Source organism: Tympanuchus pallidicinctus, unplaced genomic scaffold (genome assembly GCF_026119805.1).
Source record: "Tympanuchus pallidicinctus isolate F22 unplaced genomic scaffold, pur_lepc_1.0 scaffold5, whole genome shotgun sequence".
Lineage (NCBI taxonomy): Eukaryota > Metazoa > Chordata > Aves > Galliformes > Phasianidae > Tympanuchus > Tympanuchus pallidicinctus.
Window position 1 is genome coordinate 30,430,988 of NW_026294769.1, and position 14,579 is coordinate 30,445,566.

Here is a 14,579-nt window from a genome sequence, read left to right on the forward strand (position 1 = left end):
AGTGGGATGTTCCACAGGAAGAAGCCTCATTCTCTGTGAGCCACTGTCTCCTCTTATCAAATGGCAAAAAGAAGCCCTCGTTCTGGGAAGGTTTTCCTCATTTAGAACAAGTGTTTCTGTGGGGCCATTTCTTCGGAGTTGCAACAAGTTCAGTTTCGGAGTTTGCTCTGACTTCTTTCCAATTATTCCAACTATATAAAGGACAGTCACCAGGAAGGGAGATAACAGCTACCAGCAAGTCAGGGTCCTCACAGAGGGGTTTGATGCAATTTCAAGTGCCAGTCTGAAATACATCACGTTTGACATTTTGGATAAGAACACAGCTTGGATTAATTTGGAATATCTAAGAACATGGCCTTAACACAATTCTTAAGCAATACACATTCAGTAATAATTATATGAAAAGGAATATTCAATTTGTTTACTGTTTTGTGAAAATATTTTATGTAAGTTCTATTCTTGCTTGAATAAATAAGGAAATAGGCAAGGGTACTGCTGTACTTTTCTGGATGGCTACCCGAACAAATTTAGGAAAACAAGCTAGTTGGAAGGCCAGACAAGCAGCAGAACACACTATAAGGTGAGATGCAACATCTTTTAACATCTGTTTAAATAGTGGTGCAAATATTTGAGTCCTTTTACATATCTAGCACTTAGTATTCAGTTGAGGCTACTCATCAGTAGCTACTAAAGCCCCATGGAAACTGAAACTCTCTCAGAACGTTTGGTGAACCTGAGCAAAGCTTTAAAAAAAATGAATCAGAAACACACGGCTGAAGTGCAGCTGTAAGGCACTGACAGGGCTCCATCCAATAGTGGTATGTACCTTCTTTCCACTCACTTCCCCATTCCTACCTCTAAGGAATGGGTCTCTGCCCAGTGACAGCATCACAGTCCTTGGAGAACACTTGGATCTCAAACACTCGGCCCAAGGACAGTCTGATTTCCTTCACTCATCGTTACCTGAGAGGAATTTACCCAAGGAATTTACCCAATTCCTCTGCAGGCTGGCTCTTCACAACTCTTACATAAAGACCCCTTTTAAACACAAGATACTGCAGCACGCTGACGTGAGTTACTGACCCCACACTGTACTGCAATTGTCAGCCGCACTCACCCCTATATTGCCAGGTATCACGGGAGACTTAAAAACCCAAGCTTGAAGCACAAAGTAACACAAGGGCATCTTGGATTAAGTTCTAAACTAGCCGTACAACCACGGCAACGTCCTTAGTATTACCTCAGACACTCTATCATCCGGGAAGCAATCTTCTTCCGACGCATCATGCTGAACACCCATATCCGACTGATGCCACAGATAGCAGGCTCTGGGGAGGTTGAGCAGCACCACGCTTTCTGTCTTTCAAATATGACTTTTTCATTTTCTGAACTAATTTCTGGAACCTTCTCTTCTATCACTCTGTAGCCCTACAGGTGACATCAAAACATTTGTTACTTTATAGCAGCATCATTATCAAATAAAGTAACTCTTGTCTGTCTCAGCTCAGCCTTGACAATACTAAAATAAATGGCTACATTTCAGAGTGATTTAACACCAAAAACCTCCCCCACCCCTCCTCCCATATCAGCTCAGTGGCCACTCCTGGATTCAAAGGTATTTCTGTAGTTGCAGAACGTGAGGAACACAGCTACCAAGCACCAGCTCTCGCAGACAGTCCTTCTCCAAGTCATCACTTACCCACTGGATATGTTCTGCAATTAAACAGCCAATTACTTTTTTGTCATTAGAAATAAAAAGAAGAGTTTTCGTTCTCGAGTAACACATGAGCGGAGCTTGCTGAAATCCCAAGTCATTGTCTACCATTTCTCTAATTTCTTCAACCTGTCAAAATAAGTGTAAATGCTATGTAAGAATTATGTATATCAACAAACGTTCTTACAAACATTCATTAAAATGACAGGTTTATGGAAACACGTTAAAGCACATAAAACACTGAAAGCTATTCCAGAAGTAACGATTGTCCTAAGGAATGTACAGCAAGTCCACACAACCATTTCTTCAATAATGCTTGGCTGAAATAGGAAGAGTAGATACCTCTACATCAGCTTTCATTAAGCCCCAGTTACTAAGAGCTAATAGAATGCAGGCTCTCAAAATGTGGACTCCAATACTTTACCCAGCAGATGAGGTCTGTGCCAAAGCACAGAAATGAGGTGGCCTCCCTTAGTGGTGCATTAAAAGGCACAGGAAGCTGCTGTAATGCACACTGCAGTCACACAATATTGGAAGTAACGGTGCTATGAATATATAAAGTTAGTGGTGTTCTAAAGAAAATGATGTACAAGTTGTTTGCTTTGGAAGAACAGCGTGCACTCATGAGCTTAAACTGCAGTATGGAGATTCTATTGGATAGGAGGGGAAAATTCCCACCTGGTGGACAGTGAAGTACTGCAACAAAGTCTCAGGGAGTTCTATAAAAAGGCCCAAACAAAAAGCCCACAGTTTTAGAAGTACTAGAAAGTTGTTGGATGCAGCATAACCAGAGCAAATCCTGCTTTGGACACTGGAATGGAAGAGAAGACTGAGGCCACTAAATCTGTTTTTAGCCAAGAATCATCTAGAGAATGGTGAAGGCACTCATGCTGTGAAATACCATCAGCATGTTTCAATTTGTTGAAACGCAGCAGAACATTTTTGTTGCACAAAATATCTGGCAGTTATTCAGCAAGCATATCACAAACAGCCAGAGCACCAGTTGGCTGGAGCTGCTCCTGCCCTGCCTCCCCTTCAGCCCAGGCCCAGCTCCCTGTGAGAGGCTCACTGTAGGAGTGGAATCTCAGACCTCTTTGTGGAGAAGGCTGCAGAGCCATTTCATCAGGCAGCTTTGAGTCCAACCTCAACTGCTTCCACCTAAATTGACTAACTCTACATCCCCATCACTGATATTAAAATATCAAACAAAGTAAGATATACAGGTCTAGTTCTTCTTGCCATACCTTTTTAAGTGCATACTTTGGGTCATCAGGAAGAACCATTATTATCCTCCCATCGGGATATTCAGCCAAAATTCTCTCCTTTTTCCATCCCTAAATAAAACAAACCAGATTTATCTAAACCAGATACAAGATGTACTTTCACAAACAGAAACTGCATATCATTGCTCTAGACACTGAACTTAGGCAGAGACTTCCAACTATTTAGCAGCTGTTGTGCTGGCGAAGGAAACTTCAGCCAGCTAAAAATCAGTCTTAAAATGAGCACAAGAGATATAAGGGGATCTTATTTATGGTAGAATACAACAGCCTAACTGCAACTAGGAATGATTTATGAAAGCGTCTCGTTTCCCAGCTAGACTTTTTCCCCCAAGGACTGCAGTGCACACTGAGTTTTTAAATGGAAGCAGCACGCTCGGCTCACACAACTGATCTCCACACCTACGTCACATTTATTTTCGAGTCCAGCCAATGGAAAAAACCCTACTGGTTATTGAAAGATTTCTTTTTAACATAGTTACCTCCACAAATACACACTCAGTTTTAAAGTTTTGGCATGCGAAAGACCTCCAGGAGGTTCTAAGTGAACTGATTGGCATGCAGTTGCCCAAAATGTAAGGAATAGTTTATTTTGTTACTGATCATTACTAATAAAGCCACAAGAAGGATACTATAAAAAAATTTTTATAACTACCTTCTAAGAATCTAATGGGGAAGGAGGCTACGTTGTGTGTATCTGAAGTATAAACATACTCAAAAAAATAGAGGTAATTAACTCTTCTTCAGATCCACACTCGTGGTGAATAATGAGCAGTACCTGCATGGAAAAAAACAAAACAAAAAAGCCACTTAAATCTAGTAAGATGGGACTGGTAGATATCAGAAATCAAGTTGCTTTGACGGGACCTACAACACTGAATGCAGAAGTAACTTCAGCCACTAGAAAGGCCGATCGACAAGTCTCACGCAAAGCAACTGCAAATGGAAAAGCCTTTGAAGAAACAACATTGATGGAGTAATTCTCATTGCAATCCGTAACTTTCCACAAAATAACATTCAGCTAAAGACCAAGCAATGCGATTCGGCACCGAACGAATGCCGTGTACACTACCACCAAAAAAAGTGACCAACTTTGGCGTTACAACACTTGATCTGCACCTAGATGCACCGTGCTGGTTTCAGTCCCTCACCCCAAATGTGACGTGAAGAGAATAACTTCAGCAGCTCCCCTGCTTGCCAGCAGTACCTCAATAGCTGCAGGACAAGTCCTGCCCCCAGCAGGGCGACAGCAGCAACGCAGATACCATTTAGATCCTGCCTACCTCCCTGCTCTGTACTGCTTGCACTAGGCATCAACACAACCATTTGGATTTGTATTTATTGCGCTCTGACACGATTCAGGTAAGCAAACAAGTGTCATTCGTAGGACTGTGATGTGTGCTTTGAGACTGCTGGAAAAGGTGGACAAAAAAATTGGGCAAGGCTTATTATTCTCCAACCTCGGACAAAAAAAGCTTCTGACAACCTACATTAAACCACCTCTGAGCGTCACTCAACAGCTAGACAGCCCTGTGCAGCACCCAGAGCGTTGCGGGCCTCATGCACAAAAATGCTCCCTACGTTTAAAGCCCAGGCATTCTGTTACCCTAACAGCCAGGTATTTCCAGCAAAGTGAAATCTGTTCAGAAACATTTTTTGCTATCAACACGCTGCTGTTATATGTCCAGGCAACAGCCTGTAAAGCAGAAGTCTAAATCTAAATCAGTCAAAATACAATAACTGTAAAGATAAAATTGCTCTCTAATACTCCGAACTCACTACTGTTTACCTATTTATTTTCTTAACTGATTGGTACCATATAGGAACTAATCAGAGAAGTTCTAAATGCAAGAATTTTGGAACTGATGCTGAAGCATATCTTTTAGATACAGTTCTTCAAAACCTCTCTGCAAAAGCTGAGCTCATCTAACATTTTTAGTTCATTTGGTTTACCTTAGAGAAGACACATTTAAGCCCCTTGTTACTGAAGCAGCTCCATGCATTTCACACAAACTAACATTTCATGTATCTGCTTCCCCAGCATCCTTAGTTTTCTGCCTTAGGAAGGAAGTAACAGAAATCATGCACGAGATTTGTCACTAAAACTGGACTGTAATGCAGGCAGAGGGCAGCAACGTTTTACCACAGTACGAAACAAAAGAGTAGTGTCTGCAGTGTATTTTACAGTGTTCTACTACAATGTCAGAAAATGCTTTTCCTTTCCCTTTTAATTGACATTACTTCAGGGCAATGAGACTTACTGCAGAACAAGATGCCCTGTCACTCCTGTACATCGCTTGTGATGAACTGAATGAAAAGGGAAGCTCTTGTTCTCACCAGGACACGTGTTCTGCAAAGGCCTGGGGTAGAAGAAGGTGATTATACCACTCCTCTCTGACACTGGAAGCCTTTCAAAAACAGCAGATGACCTACATGAGTAGCTGTAGTGTGGCACGTACAACCTCATCACCACAGATGGGCAGATGAGTGCTGCACCGAGCCCCACTGGTGCATACTAACAGTTGCAATGCCCTGTTCCCTTCCATGCCATGGCTATTTACCCCACAGGGACTCACAATGCTTGAAAAGCTACCTGATATTTCATAATGTTCCAAGCTATTTGATAACTTTCCCATCCAATTCAAACACGACTGAAGATTGCTTGTGCTTGCTTACTTGAGTATGACAGTAATAAAAGTACAGAAGAGACCAGAAAAAGGACAAAGCTGTTAGTCCATCAGGATGAAGTGGTAAGGACAGTAAATACAGCTGCACTGCAGCACCCTGGATACGTGTTTGACAATGCAGCACACAGGTGGAAAGGGGCTCCCACAGCCCTGTAACTCAAGTGTTCTGAGCTCAGTTCTACACACAGCATGTTGTGCTCAGTGACACTGTCTGACACAGATTTGCTTCTAAAGACATACACTGGAAAACACAGAGAGACTGCTTCCTGTGCATTTCCTCATGTTGTAGAAGTTCTTAGGTAAGGGTACTAAGTATGACAGCAAAGCTGGTATTTTTCTGTCAGTGCTGGCTTGACTGTATGCCCTATTTCCCAAGTGAACACATACAGATCAAAAGTGGTGGTGTACTTTTCTTACACAATTTCTTTCCCCAAAACGACTGAGTTAGAGAGTGAGACGTGGTTAATAATTCTAGATACCTTCACGTAGAAAAGCACTGGTGGAATTTTCCCTTTAGTATGAAACATTACAATAATTTGCAGCAGAGAACTAGGCCCAGTGCATTCTTCTTCCTGCCTCTTTCATCAAGTCCCAGATACCCAGCCTCCCTTCAAGTAACACGGAGAAGGGGTTCCGACTACAGAATGAACTTAGGCATTAAGATCAGTGGATGCAGCTGTTCTAACACAGTTCACAAACTATATTACAGAAGACTGCTAATGGTAAGAACTTAATTTGTGCTATTACATTTAACTTTGCACAGAATTATCAATTTTGGAATTCATGCAAATCAAGAGAAGATGACATGAAGCCGATCAGCATCTTCAAGTCTGTTAACCTCAGCTTCCAGGAAGCTGGTCGTTATGACCTGAAAATCCTAAGAATCTCAGTGACAAACCTGTGCTGTTCAGTAGAATATCTGTTTAAAACTTAGGCAGATTTGACATCAGCCCAAACAGTTCCTTCTGCTTTCTTGAGCTCTTAACTGAGAGAATGAGCTAGAAATACAAACACTGCATTAACTGCATTCACAGCATGCAACCAAATCCACAGACATTTCCTAACTTAAATATTTATCTTCACAACATAAAAACCTCATTAAAAATAATGTCTCTCTCAAAAAAAGTCTGTGCTGAAATACTGAATCGATAATACGTGGTGTCACAGAGACAGCTATATGTCTGAATCTGAAACTGAATCACATATCCATCCACTTTTTAGCACTGAAGTTAACAGCTGATGTGTGTGCCATCACACAACGCAAGCACATGCCAGAATGGTGTATTTTTCTGGAGATTTTCAGATGTCTGAAACCAGAAGGATAGTGAGACAGCTTCCTGTGTTGGTCTATAGCAGCACATCTCCTACACTGCTCCTGTTCAGTGCTGTCCCTGACCACGTTATCGTCTTGCTTTTCCAGTTTGCTTACTTCTGTTTAACAGCAAATATCACCCTTCAGGAAAGCCACACCGTTCCTTGCCAATCTGCTGTTCCCTAATCTAGAAAATACCATTCCACTTCCCAACTTTTCTCTCTTTCCACATAAGGCCTGCAACTTCCTTGTTGTCTCTGTCAGCCATCAGTGACAAAGTGAGTTTCTCTGCCATCTCCTTGCCAGGCTGTCCTACCTCTGAGGACATCATGCAACTTACAGAGATATCTAGAAAAGATTTTTTACTAAAGGTAAGAAAATAATTAAAACATACTATATAATATACATATGATATTTTGAACATGTTTTAAAAAATATGTTCTATTGAAGACAGTAAATAACTTACTGTTTATACGCAGACTATCTTCTGGCTACTTGGTACTTAAATAAAAAAGGCAAAAATAACCCACAAAGCAGCTGCATGAAGAAGGGCAAGCCCACTAACAACAACAATAAAGCCAGTTTTCACAGTTCACAGTAACAGAAGCTCTGCCATCATATACATACAGTCTTCTTTTTGTGATTCTGTGAGATGAATCATCAACAGAAACACCAAGTACATAACAAGAGACACTCAATAGGGAGAAAGGCTGAGAATCATAGAATGGTTTGGGTTGGAAGGGACCTTTAGATCACCTGGTTCCAACCCTCTGCTATAGGCAGGGACACCTCCCTCTAGATCAGGTTGCTCACAGCCCCATCCATCCTGGCCTTGAATGCTTCCAGGGATGGGGCACCCACAGCCTCAGTGGGCAACCTGTTCAGTGTCTCATCACTCTCACAGTAAAGAATTTCTTTCTAACATCTACTCTAAATCTACTCTTCCAGTTTAAAGCTATTTCTGCTTATCCTGTTCCTACCTGCCCTTATAGAAAGTCCCTCCCCAGCTTTCCTATTGGCTCCCTTCAGGCACTGGAAAAGTCATCTCAGGTCAGATTGGGACTGCACTGTATGTGATAAAGAATGTTAATAACGGGAAACCAATATGCTCCTAAAATATTTTAAAACAGTCTCCAAATCAACAATAGCACCACATGTGTTAATGACATAAAGCCAACATTTGGAGAGCCAACACAGTAACATCCAAGGTCACCTAGGTTGAACTAAGATCTTCTCTAAAACATTCTAATTGCCTGATGGCAACATCTCTTCTGTCAGGGAAAGGAATGCAGTTACAGGTTCAATACAGTAACTACATATAAGTCTTCAGAAACCAAGCACATCTCCTCCAAATCACCTTTTCAGAAATCCCCACTAGAAACCTCCTAGCAAAAGTAGGATAGCAAGCAAGCATTCTTCTGGTATCTGGGCAACAAAGCATTAGTAAGAAGATACTTAGTGTACTAATTCACTGGCAAGAAGGCCTATCTACAATTCTAATTATTTTCTAAGAGGAGGTGAAGGCATTTCTGTCATGAACACTACGACTCTACAGTCAACAAACCACCAACGACTGATTAGTTGTAGAGACGTATCTACCTAGCAAGGCAGAAAAGTGAGTCAGTCAAATTTTTATGAGGGAAAAAAGCCAGAGGGAAAGTTAAAGACTCAAAAACTCCTTCCTTTGCACCTTACCCTATGGTTTCTGGTACAGAATACCCAGCTGTATCACCACTCTGTAGTCATCTGTCATGAAACGTAACTGAAGCCCTAACTTTTGAGAAATACAGATGTTCACTTACTGAACTGACAAGGCAAACCATTTGCTTAAATACAAACTGCGTGAAGTTTAACAAGATGCCTGGCAGCAGAAAGAACAGTAGGTATGCTTTTCATTTGAGGTAAACCTTCCCTAACTTCAGTTATTTACAGCTGCTTTAAGGCAGTCCTCTCACTTTTTATATACAAGTAAGAAATTTCAGCTCTTTCAATCTCTGAAATATTTGATTCCAAACGTCAGTGCAGCTTCCTATCTCCATGTGAACCCAGCTGCTTTAAATATCTACTGAACTCATACACCAGCTTCTGCTCAAAAGAACTGACGCTTTCTAGTGACTTATCTTTACATCTCTGGTAACACTTAAGATCTTAAAATACGTGGGAATATGGGGGGAAGGCAAATAGGAGTACAATGGGAAAACGTTTCTCATCCTACAAGGTGGCAGTCACGTAGCAGAAGAGATCTTTCAAGATGTCTGCGTTATTCAGCAAAAACTAACCAAGAGCAGAACAAGTACCAGAACCATTTACCAGGCAGTTTCAAACGCTAGCTGTGAAGGTATATTTTTGTATTTATGAATCATGGAATAAATTGAGCTTGAGATTTAAAAGCAGCCTACTGCCGTTTGGTACGTACATGAAATGAATTGGTGGCCTCAGTTCAGCTATCCTGGAGGTCTTATCTACTCGAGTGTAGAGTACTGAAGGTAACATGTGTGATAAAGAAAATAGACTTTGGGGATTCTGTTCTGGATTTCAGACATGTGAACAGATATTTCCTATAGATCTTGTAATATCAGCTACTGAGAAATAGCTGATTTTACAGTGCCAGACAAATTGTATAAAATTTTTCTGTCTCAGTTTGAATAGGAGAGATACTTAGCTAGAGCACACAGAACAAACCTATTGAACAATGGTTGAAATTTATACTTAAAAATTACAATTGCACTATAAATTTGGTAAAGTTTCAAAAAACTGTGATGTTCTATCAACTGGACTGTCAGGCAGTCTTCTTGAACTGCATCTAATTAAGAAAAAGCAATTTAGAAGTCAGCTAACATTACACAATTACAAAAAGTCAGATCTGTTCCTGACAATTAGTCCGACCACTGCAAGCACAAACCTGTATTAAGCTCTCTCAAAACAGTGACATTACTTTGTCTTCCTACCACCACCGTGTCCCCACCTCCCACAACTGAGGAACTGTACAAAAGGAATATAATGGCAATGCAACATCACTATCCTAATGAATGCTTTTGAAAGTGACATAGAGCCTGTCTACTATGGCTTTTGAAACAATTTATTTCCAACAGTGGATTCGTGGCCTCCTGTGATATTAATCTATTCAAACATGACAGTGTAGCATGAACTTTAAGTAGTACACAGCAAGTAAAAGATAATATTTTCTTACCACATATTTTACAGCACTTATGAACTGGTTATGAAAGAGCAGGTGTTGGGTTTCATCCTCTGGATTTGATGCAGTATAAAGCATTCCACAAATATTACAAGAAATAGCACCAAATCTCTTCTGTCCTGCATCCTATGGAAGAAAAAGAAAGAAAAGAAAAAAAAAAAAAAAGCCATGTCAGTTCCAAGCACAAAAAATATAACAGAGCTTCCATCTCATTGGAAATGCCCTTTATAACAGTGTAACTGATCTTCTAGACACATTCAATACAGAGGCCAAATTTGAGTGAAACACAAGAAATAGTAAGTAGAGAAATTAGAATTCCATCTTTCGAAAGCCCACACAGCCTTAAAAGAGACATACACTGCCTATCATTAGAACACTACCCTTATTAAAATTAGATTTCATCCTTCCTACGGTATGGACAATGGACTTCTTTCTCTATTAAAAAAAACCCCACCAACTGCCTTTGTTACACTACTTGCAGTAAATACAACCATTTCTTCACACACACTAAACCACATCCAGACCCACAGTATTTGGTGTGCTCTACAGTTCTGCAGCTACAATACGAATGGAGGATCATACAACTTTACTTGTAAACCCCTTGTGCAACCCTCCAACTCTACAACCAAGCATTTTCCAATTGAGGGCACCACTCAGCACATATTGCTTTGGGATTTATTCATCCAGGTGGCAATATTAATTTGGAAATGTGCTCAGACTGAGCAGTCAGTGCCTAATAAGGATTGCAGCATCAGGTGAGGACAGTGCTCTTTCACAAAGAGTGAAACAAAACCAGTTTAGATTGAAGACTCCAGCAGAAAAAGCATGTCTTCAATTTTGGCTTAATGCTCAAACGCAATTTTCTGTAACTACATCTGAAAATTGTGTTTATGAAAGCAGCAGTAAACGTCACTTTTAATCTACTTTAACATATATAACATATTACAAAGTAATTGTATGCTCTGATGCACATGATACTCTATAAGCAAAAGATGAGGCTTTGTGCATGTTGTTTTTAAAGAAATAGATATTTGTGCACAAATTGAAAGTACACAGTTTGCTAGAAAATATATCACCCACATTTGTTTGCTAATAGCTGATACATTCACAGGTCTACTTCACAGATAAATGCATGTTGTTACAGTGCAGAAGTGTTGATTAGCTACTTCTTACTCCTTCCATCTTCAAAGATATTTTTAAGCAAGTCTAAGCGCTGCGTGCCAGCTCAGTTCTCCACAGAGAGCAACTTATTTCAAGCAGTCATTAAGAGAATTCCAACACGTAGGTATCAGTTTCTTTCCAAGAAGAGACTACAGGTACAACTGCTTTGGTCACGCAGATCCAGAATTGAACTTCTCTATAAGAGCACATGCGTGGAAGTCAGCCAGAAGAAAGAAGGTGAATCTGACACAGTGTGCCAGTTCATGCATTCATATCATATACAGAAAGACAAACAGAAGTACACTACTTTGATGAAGGAAGAAGAGAGATGCATCCTGAGGTTAGATTCACAAAGTCAGGACAAGATGAAGTTTCTAAAGGTGTAAAAACTGAATCCAGTACATTTCATTCTACCTGTAGACTTCCCTTAAGGAAGCAACATAATACCAAAGGAGGTCCCCATCTGGTCACCAAAATATGCTCAAGGGCTTATCTATGAGAGAAAAGGCAGTTCAGCAGGAGGGATGCATGGTGATTATCTTAAAATGAACCAAACAATTTCTAGATGAAGGTAGACAACATACGCCTCATGTCGAGGGTACAATAAGTGAAGAAGGAATCTACTCTGGTGCTTGGAGTACACTTAAAAAAAAAAGTAATTAGAAAATCTGCTACATAAAGTAACTCCTAACATATCAGTATTGCAATGAAACAATTCAACAATGAAACAGTTCAACTTGATGAGAAATTAATGGTGATTAAGCCAAAACACCTATCTCAAGCCAAAACCAAACAAAAAATAAAATAGCTACATAGGATGTCATTAAAAACAAGGGGCTAGAAAACCCTCAAAGCTGCCAAGCTCCTTAGCTTGTCCCATCTCATATTGTAAATGCACATGCTGTCTTGGCAGTATTGCCATATTTGATAGTTTGCCTTCCTTAGATGTTGCTGGTATCATTTTGACACGCACTCAGTTGCACCAATGTGCGACACACAAGCAGGTTAGTGCTATAAATCTGCTATGTGAACGTCAGAAAAACACTTTATAGCATCTACAGCAATCTTCTGAACTCTGTAGCCTCGACAAATGCTGCCTCTATTTTCCTTTTTTTTTTGTTTAGCAAATACTTAGCAGTGTCCTGAGGGTAATAATGGCAATAGCCTTTTTTTGTAATTGAAAAAGAGTTTCAGACACACACTGCAGGACATGACGCTTCAAGGAAGAAAAAGAAAAAAGCTCTGTAAATCCATATGATACAAAACTAGAACACGGAAAATAAAATTAGGAGTTATGAAGAATGCACTCTGCACTTTGAGAAAACATCTCGAGAATCTGGCTATTTTTAACCTTGCACCATTGCAAAAGTAAAAGGGGAAAAGGCATGCATCAAGAGTAAGACGTGCTCCCAAACAACACCGCATTCAAGGTCGCCAGTTCTCCCTAATGGGAAGACATACGAACAAACCAGCGTTATGCACCACACCTGGGAGAAAAGGAAACCCTTAAAAACTCAGATGTGGGGAATTAAAAACAAACAAACAAGCCAACAAACAAAACCCAACATGCTCTCACAATCTAATTATGGTATTTATTTAAGTTTATCTTGCTTTAACTTCAAATTGATGGGCTTCAATCTTGTCAGCCAACATCAGATTCTAGAAACTGGACAATAAATATACTGACAACTATTGTAGGGAACCTGCTTTAGAACGGGTGCTTGGACTCAATCTCTCGATCTTCCAACCCCTGCAATTCTGATTCTGTGACTTGCCAGAACTAGAAAATCGTGTCTGATTTGGCTCTCAGAACTCAAAGAGGTTTTATCAGAGGAGCATTTAAGAAAATGTGTGGTTGTAGGAAGAAAAATGAGTTATTCTATGGAAATCTCAGTTTTCTAAACAGAAACAATGAGGAGCAGGAATACTTCTACTTCCAAATGAGATTCTGCAAGCGCAGATGGCAGTTAAGCATTCCCGATACATCAGGCAATCCTCACTCATAAAAGTAAAGGAGAGGTGAGGCACTGCTTTTCTAGGCTAACTGTAATGGAATGTTGCAACAATGTTGTCTCATTCTCCAGAAGGATTTCTTAAATCTGTGTTAGACAGAAAGCAAAGTCTTACCAATATCTTCTTTGAGAAGATGCATGTCTGCTGATCCTCCATGTGTGGAATAGGGAGCCCTGCAAGCAAAAAAGGCATTTGGTGCCTCTGTAGGAGATGAAAAGGGGCCTTTTTTTACTCTTCCCTCTCTCTTCAGGCACAGATTAGGTCACCTCTTCCTTTATTACCTAGTGTGTGTTAGAGCAAGATTATTTTTTCTTCTCATCTTCTCATATAGAGCAAGAATATAACCCAGCCATAAAACAGGCAGGCTGGAAAGGAAATACAATGGAGAAGAACAAGAAGGAACAACACAGAGATTTTCAGGCTCCCCACAGCAAATGAAAACATCAAAGAACGCCATTTAAACAAAAGATGCATTCAAGACAGAAGTTGATGGGTGGATCCCCTTGGATGAGAGCATCGGAAGACACGACCCAACTCAGAAACAAGTTTCACTTGGAAATGAACTGCTGTGCGTGGCAATTACAACAACAGCAACAAGAAAATAAATCACCAGCAACACTCATCTTTCTGAAAAGAAATTTTAGCCAACTCAGAACTTTCAGAACTGTGATGCATCAGTTTTGTGGGGTTTTTTTTGTTGTTGTTGTTGTTGTTGTTTTTTTTAATATATCAGAGAAAATGCAAAATGAAATGTCCTCACTGGTCATCACTTAGAGCAACATGAAAAAAATACAAACTTAAAAACCAAATCTGCACAATCCATTCTCAACCCATGTGAAAACATAGCTCAAGTTTATCACAGAGTGCCCTGATGTGCTTGAATTCCTGCATCAGGTCCCAGCTAACCTTAGGGAACAGTCTTCAAAACTCTCAGGACAAAGGATGCTGAACACACGCCACCTGGATTTGATAGAGAAAGCTGGGCTTTGCTGGTGGAGCAGAAATGAGAAGGAATGACAATGAGAGACGGTGATCATTAGAGTCCCACGAGGGGCAGAGCTGTCCTAGAGGGTAAGATTTACACGAGAAGTAGGGAGACTCACTGCTCTCATCTCCACTGAATCCCTTCCCAGACGTTCATACAGTAACCACTGCCTTGTTCTCACTGGGACTGCAGGAGACGGCGTGTAACCACTGAGAACACCACAATATTGAC

General features: G+C 40.4%; 1 protein-coding gene across 3 annotated transcripts in view; it reads right to left on the bottom strand.

Annotated features, from left to right (window-relative positions):
- The window catches only part of ESCO1 (establishment of sister chromatid cohesion N-acetyltransferase 1), a 28,112-nt gene that overhangs the window by 1,061 nt on the left and 12,472 nt on the right, over positions 1–14,579 (bottom strand). For 2 of the 3 annotated variants that reach the window (XM_052704556.1, XM_052704555.1), the window contains exons 8-11: positions 10,184–10,315; positions 2,959–3,048; positions 1,700–1,843; positions 1,241–1,428 (exon numbers count right to left, since the gene is read on the bottom strand). In XM_052704556.1, the coding sequence (XP_052560516.1) occupies positions 1,241–1,428; positions 1,700–1,843; positions 2,959–3,048; positions 10,184–10,315 (554 nt within the window). Of the gene's footprint in view, positions 1–1,240; positions 1,429–1,699; positions 1,844–2,958; positions 3,049–3,649; positions 3,773–10,183; positions 10,316–14,579 lie in introns of those variants that run through there. The other variant, XM_052704557.1, reaches the window with a different exon arrangement.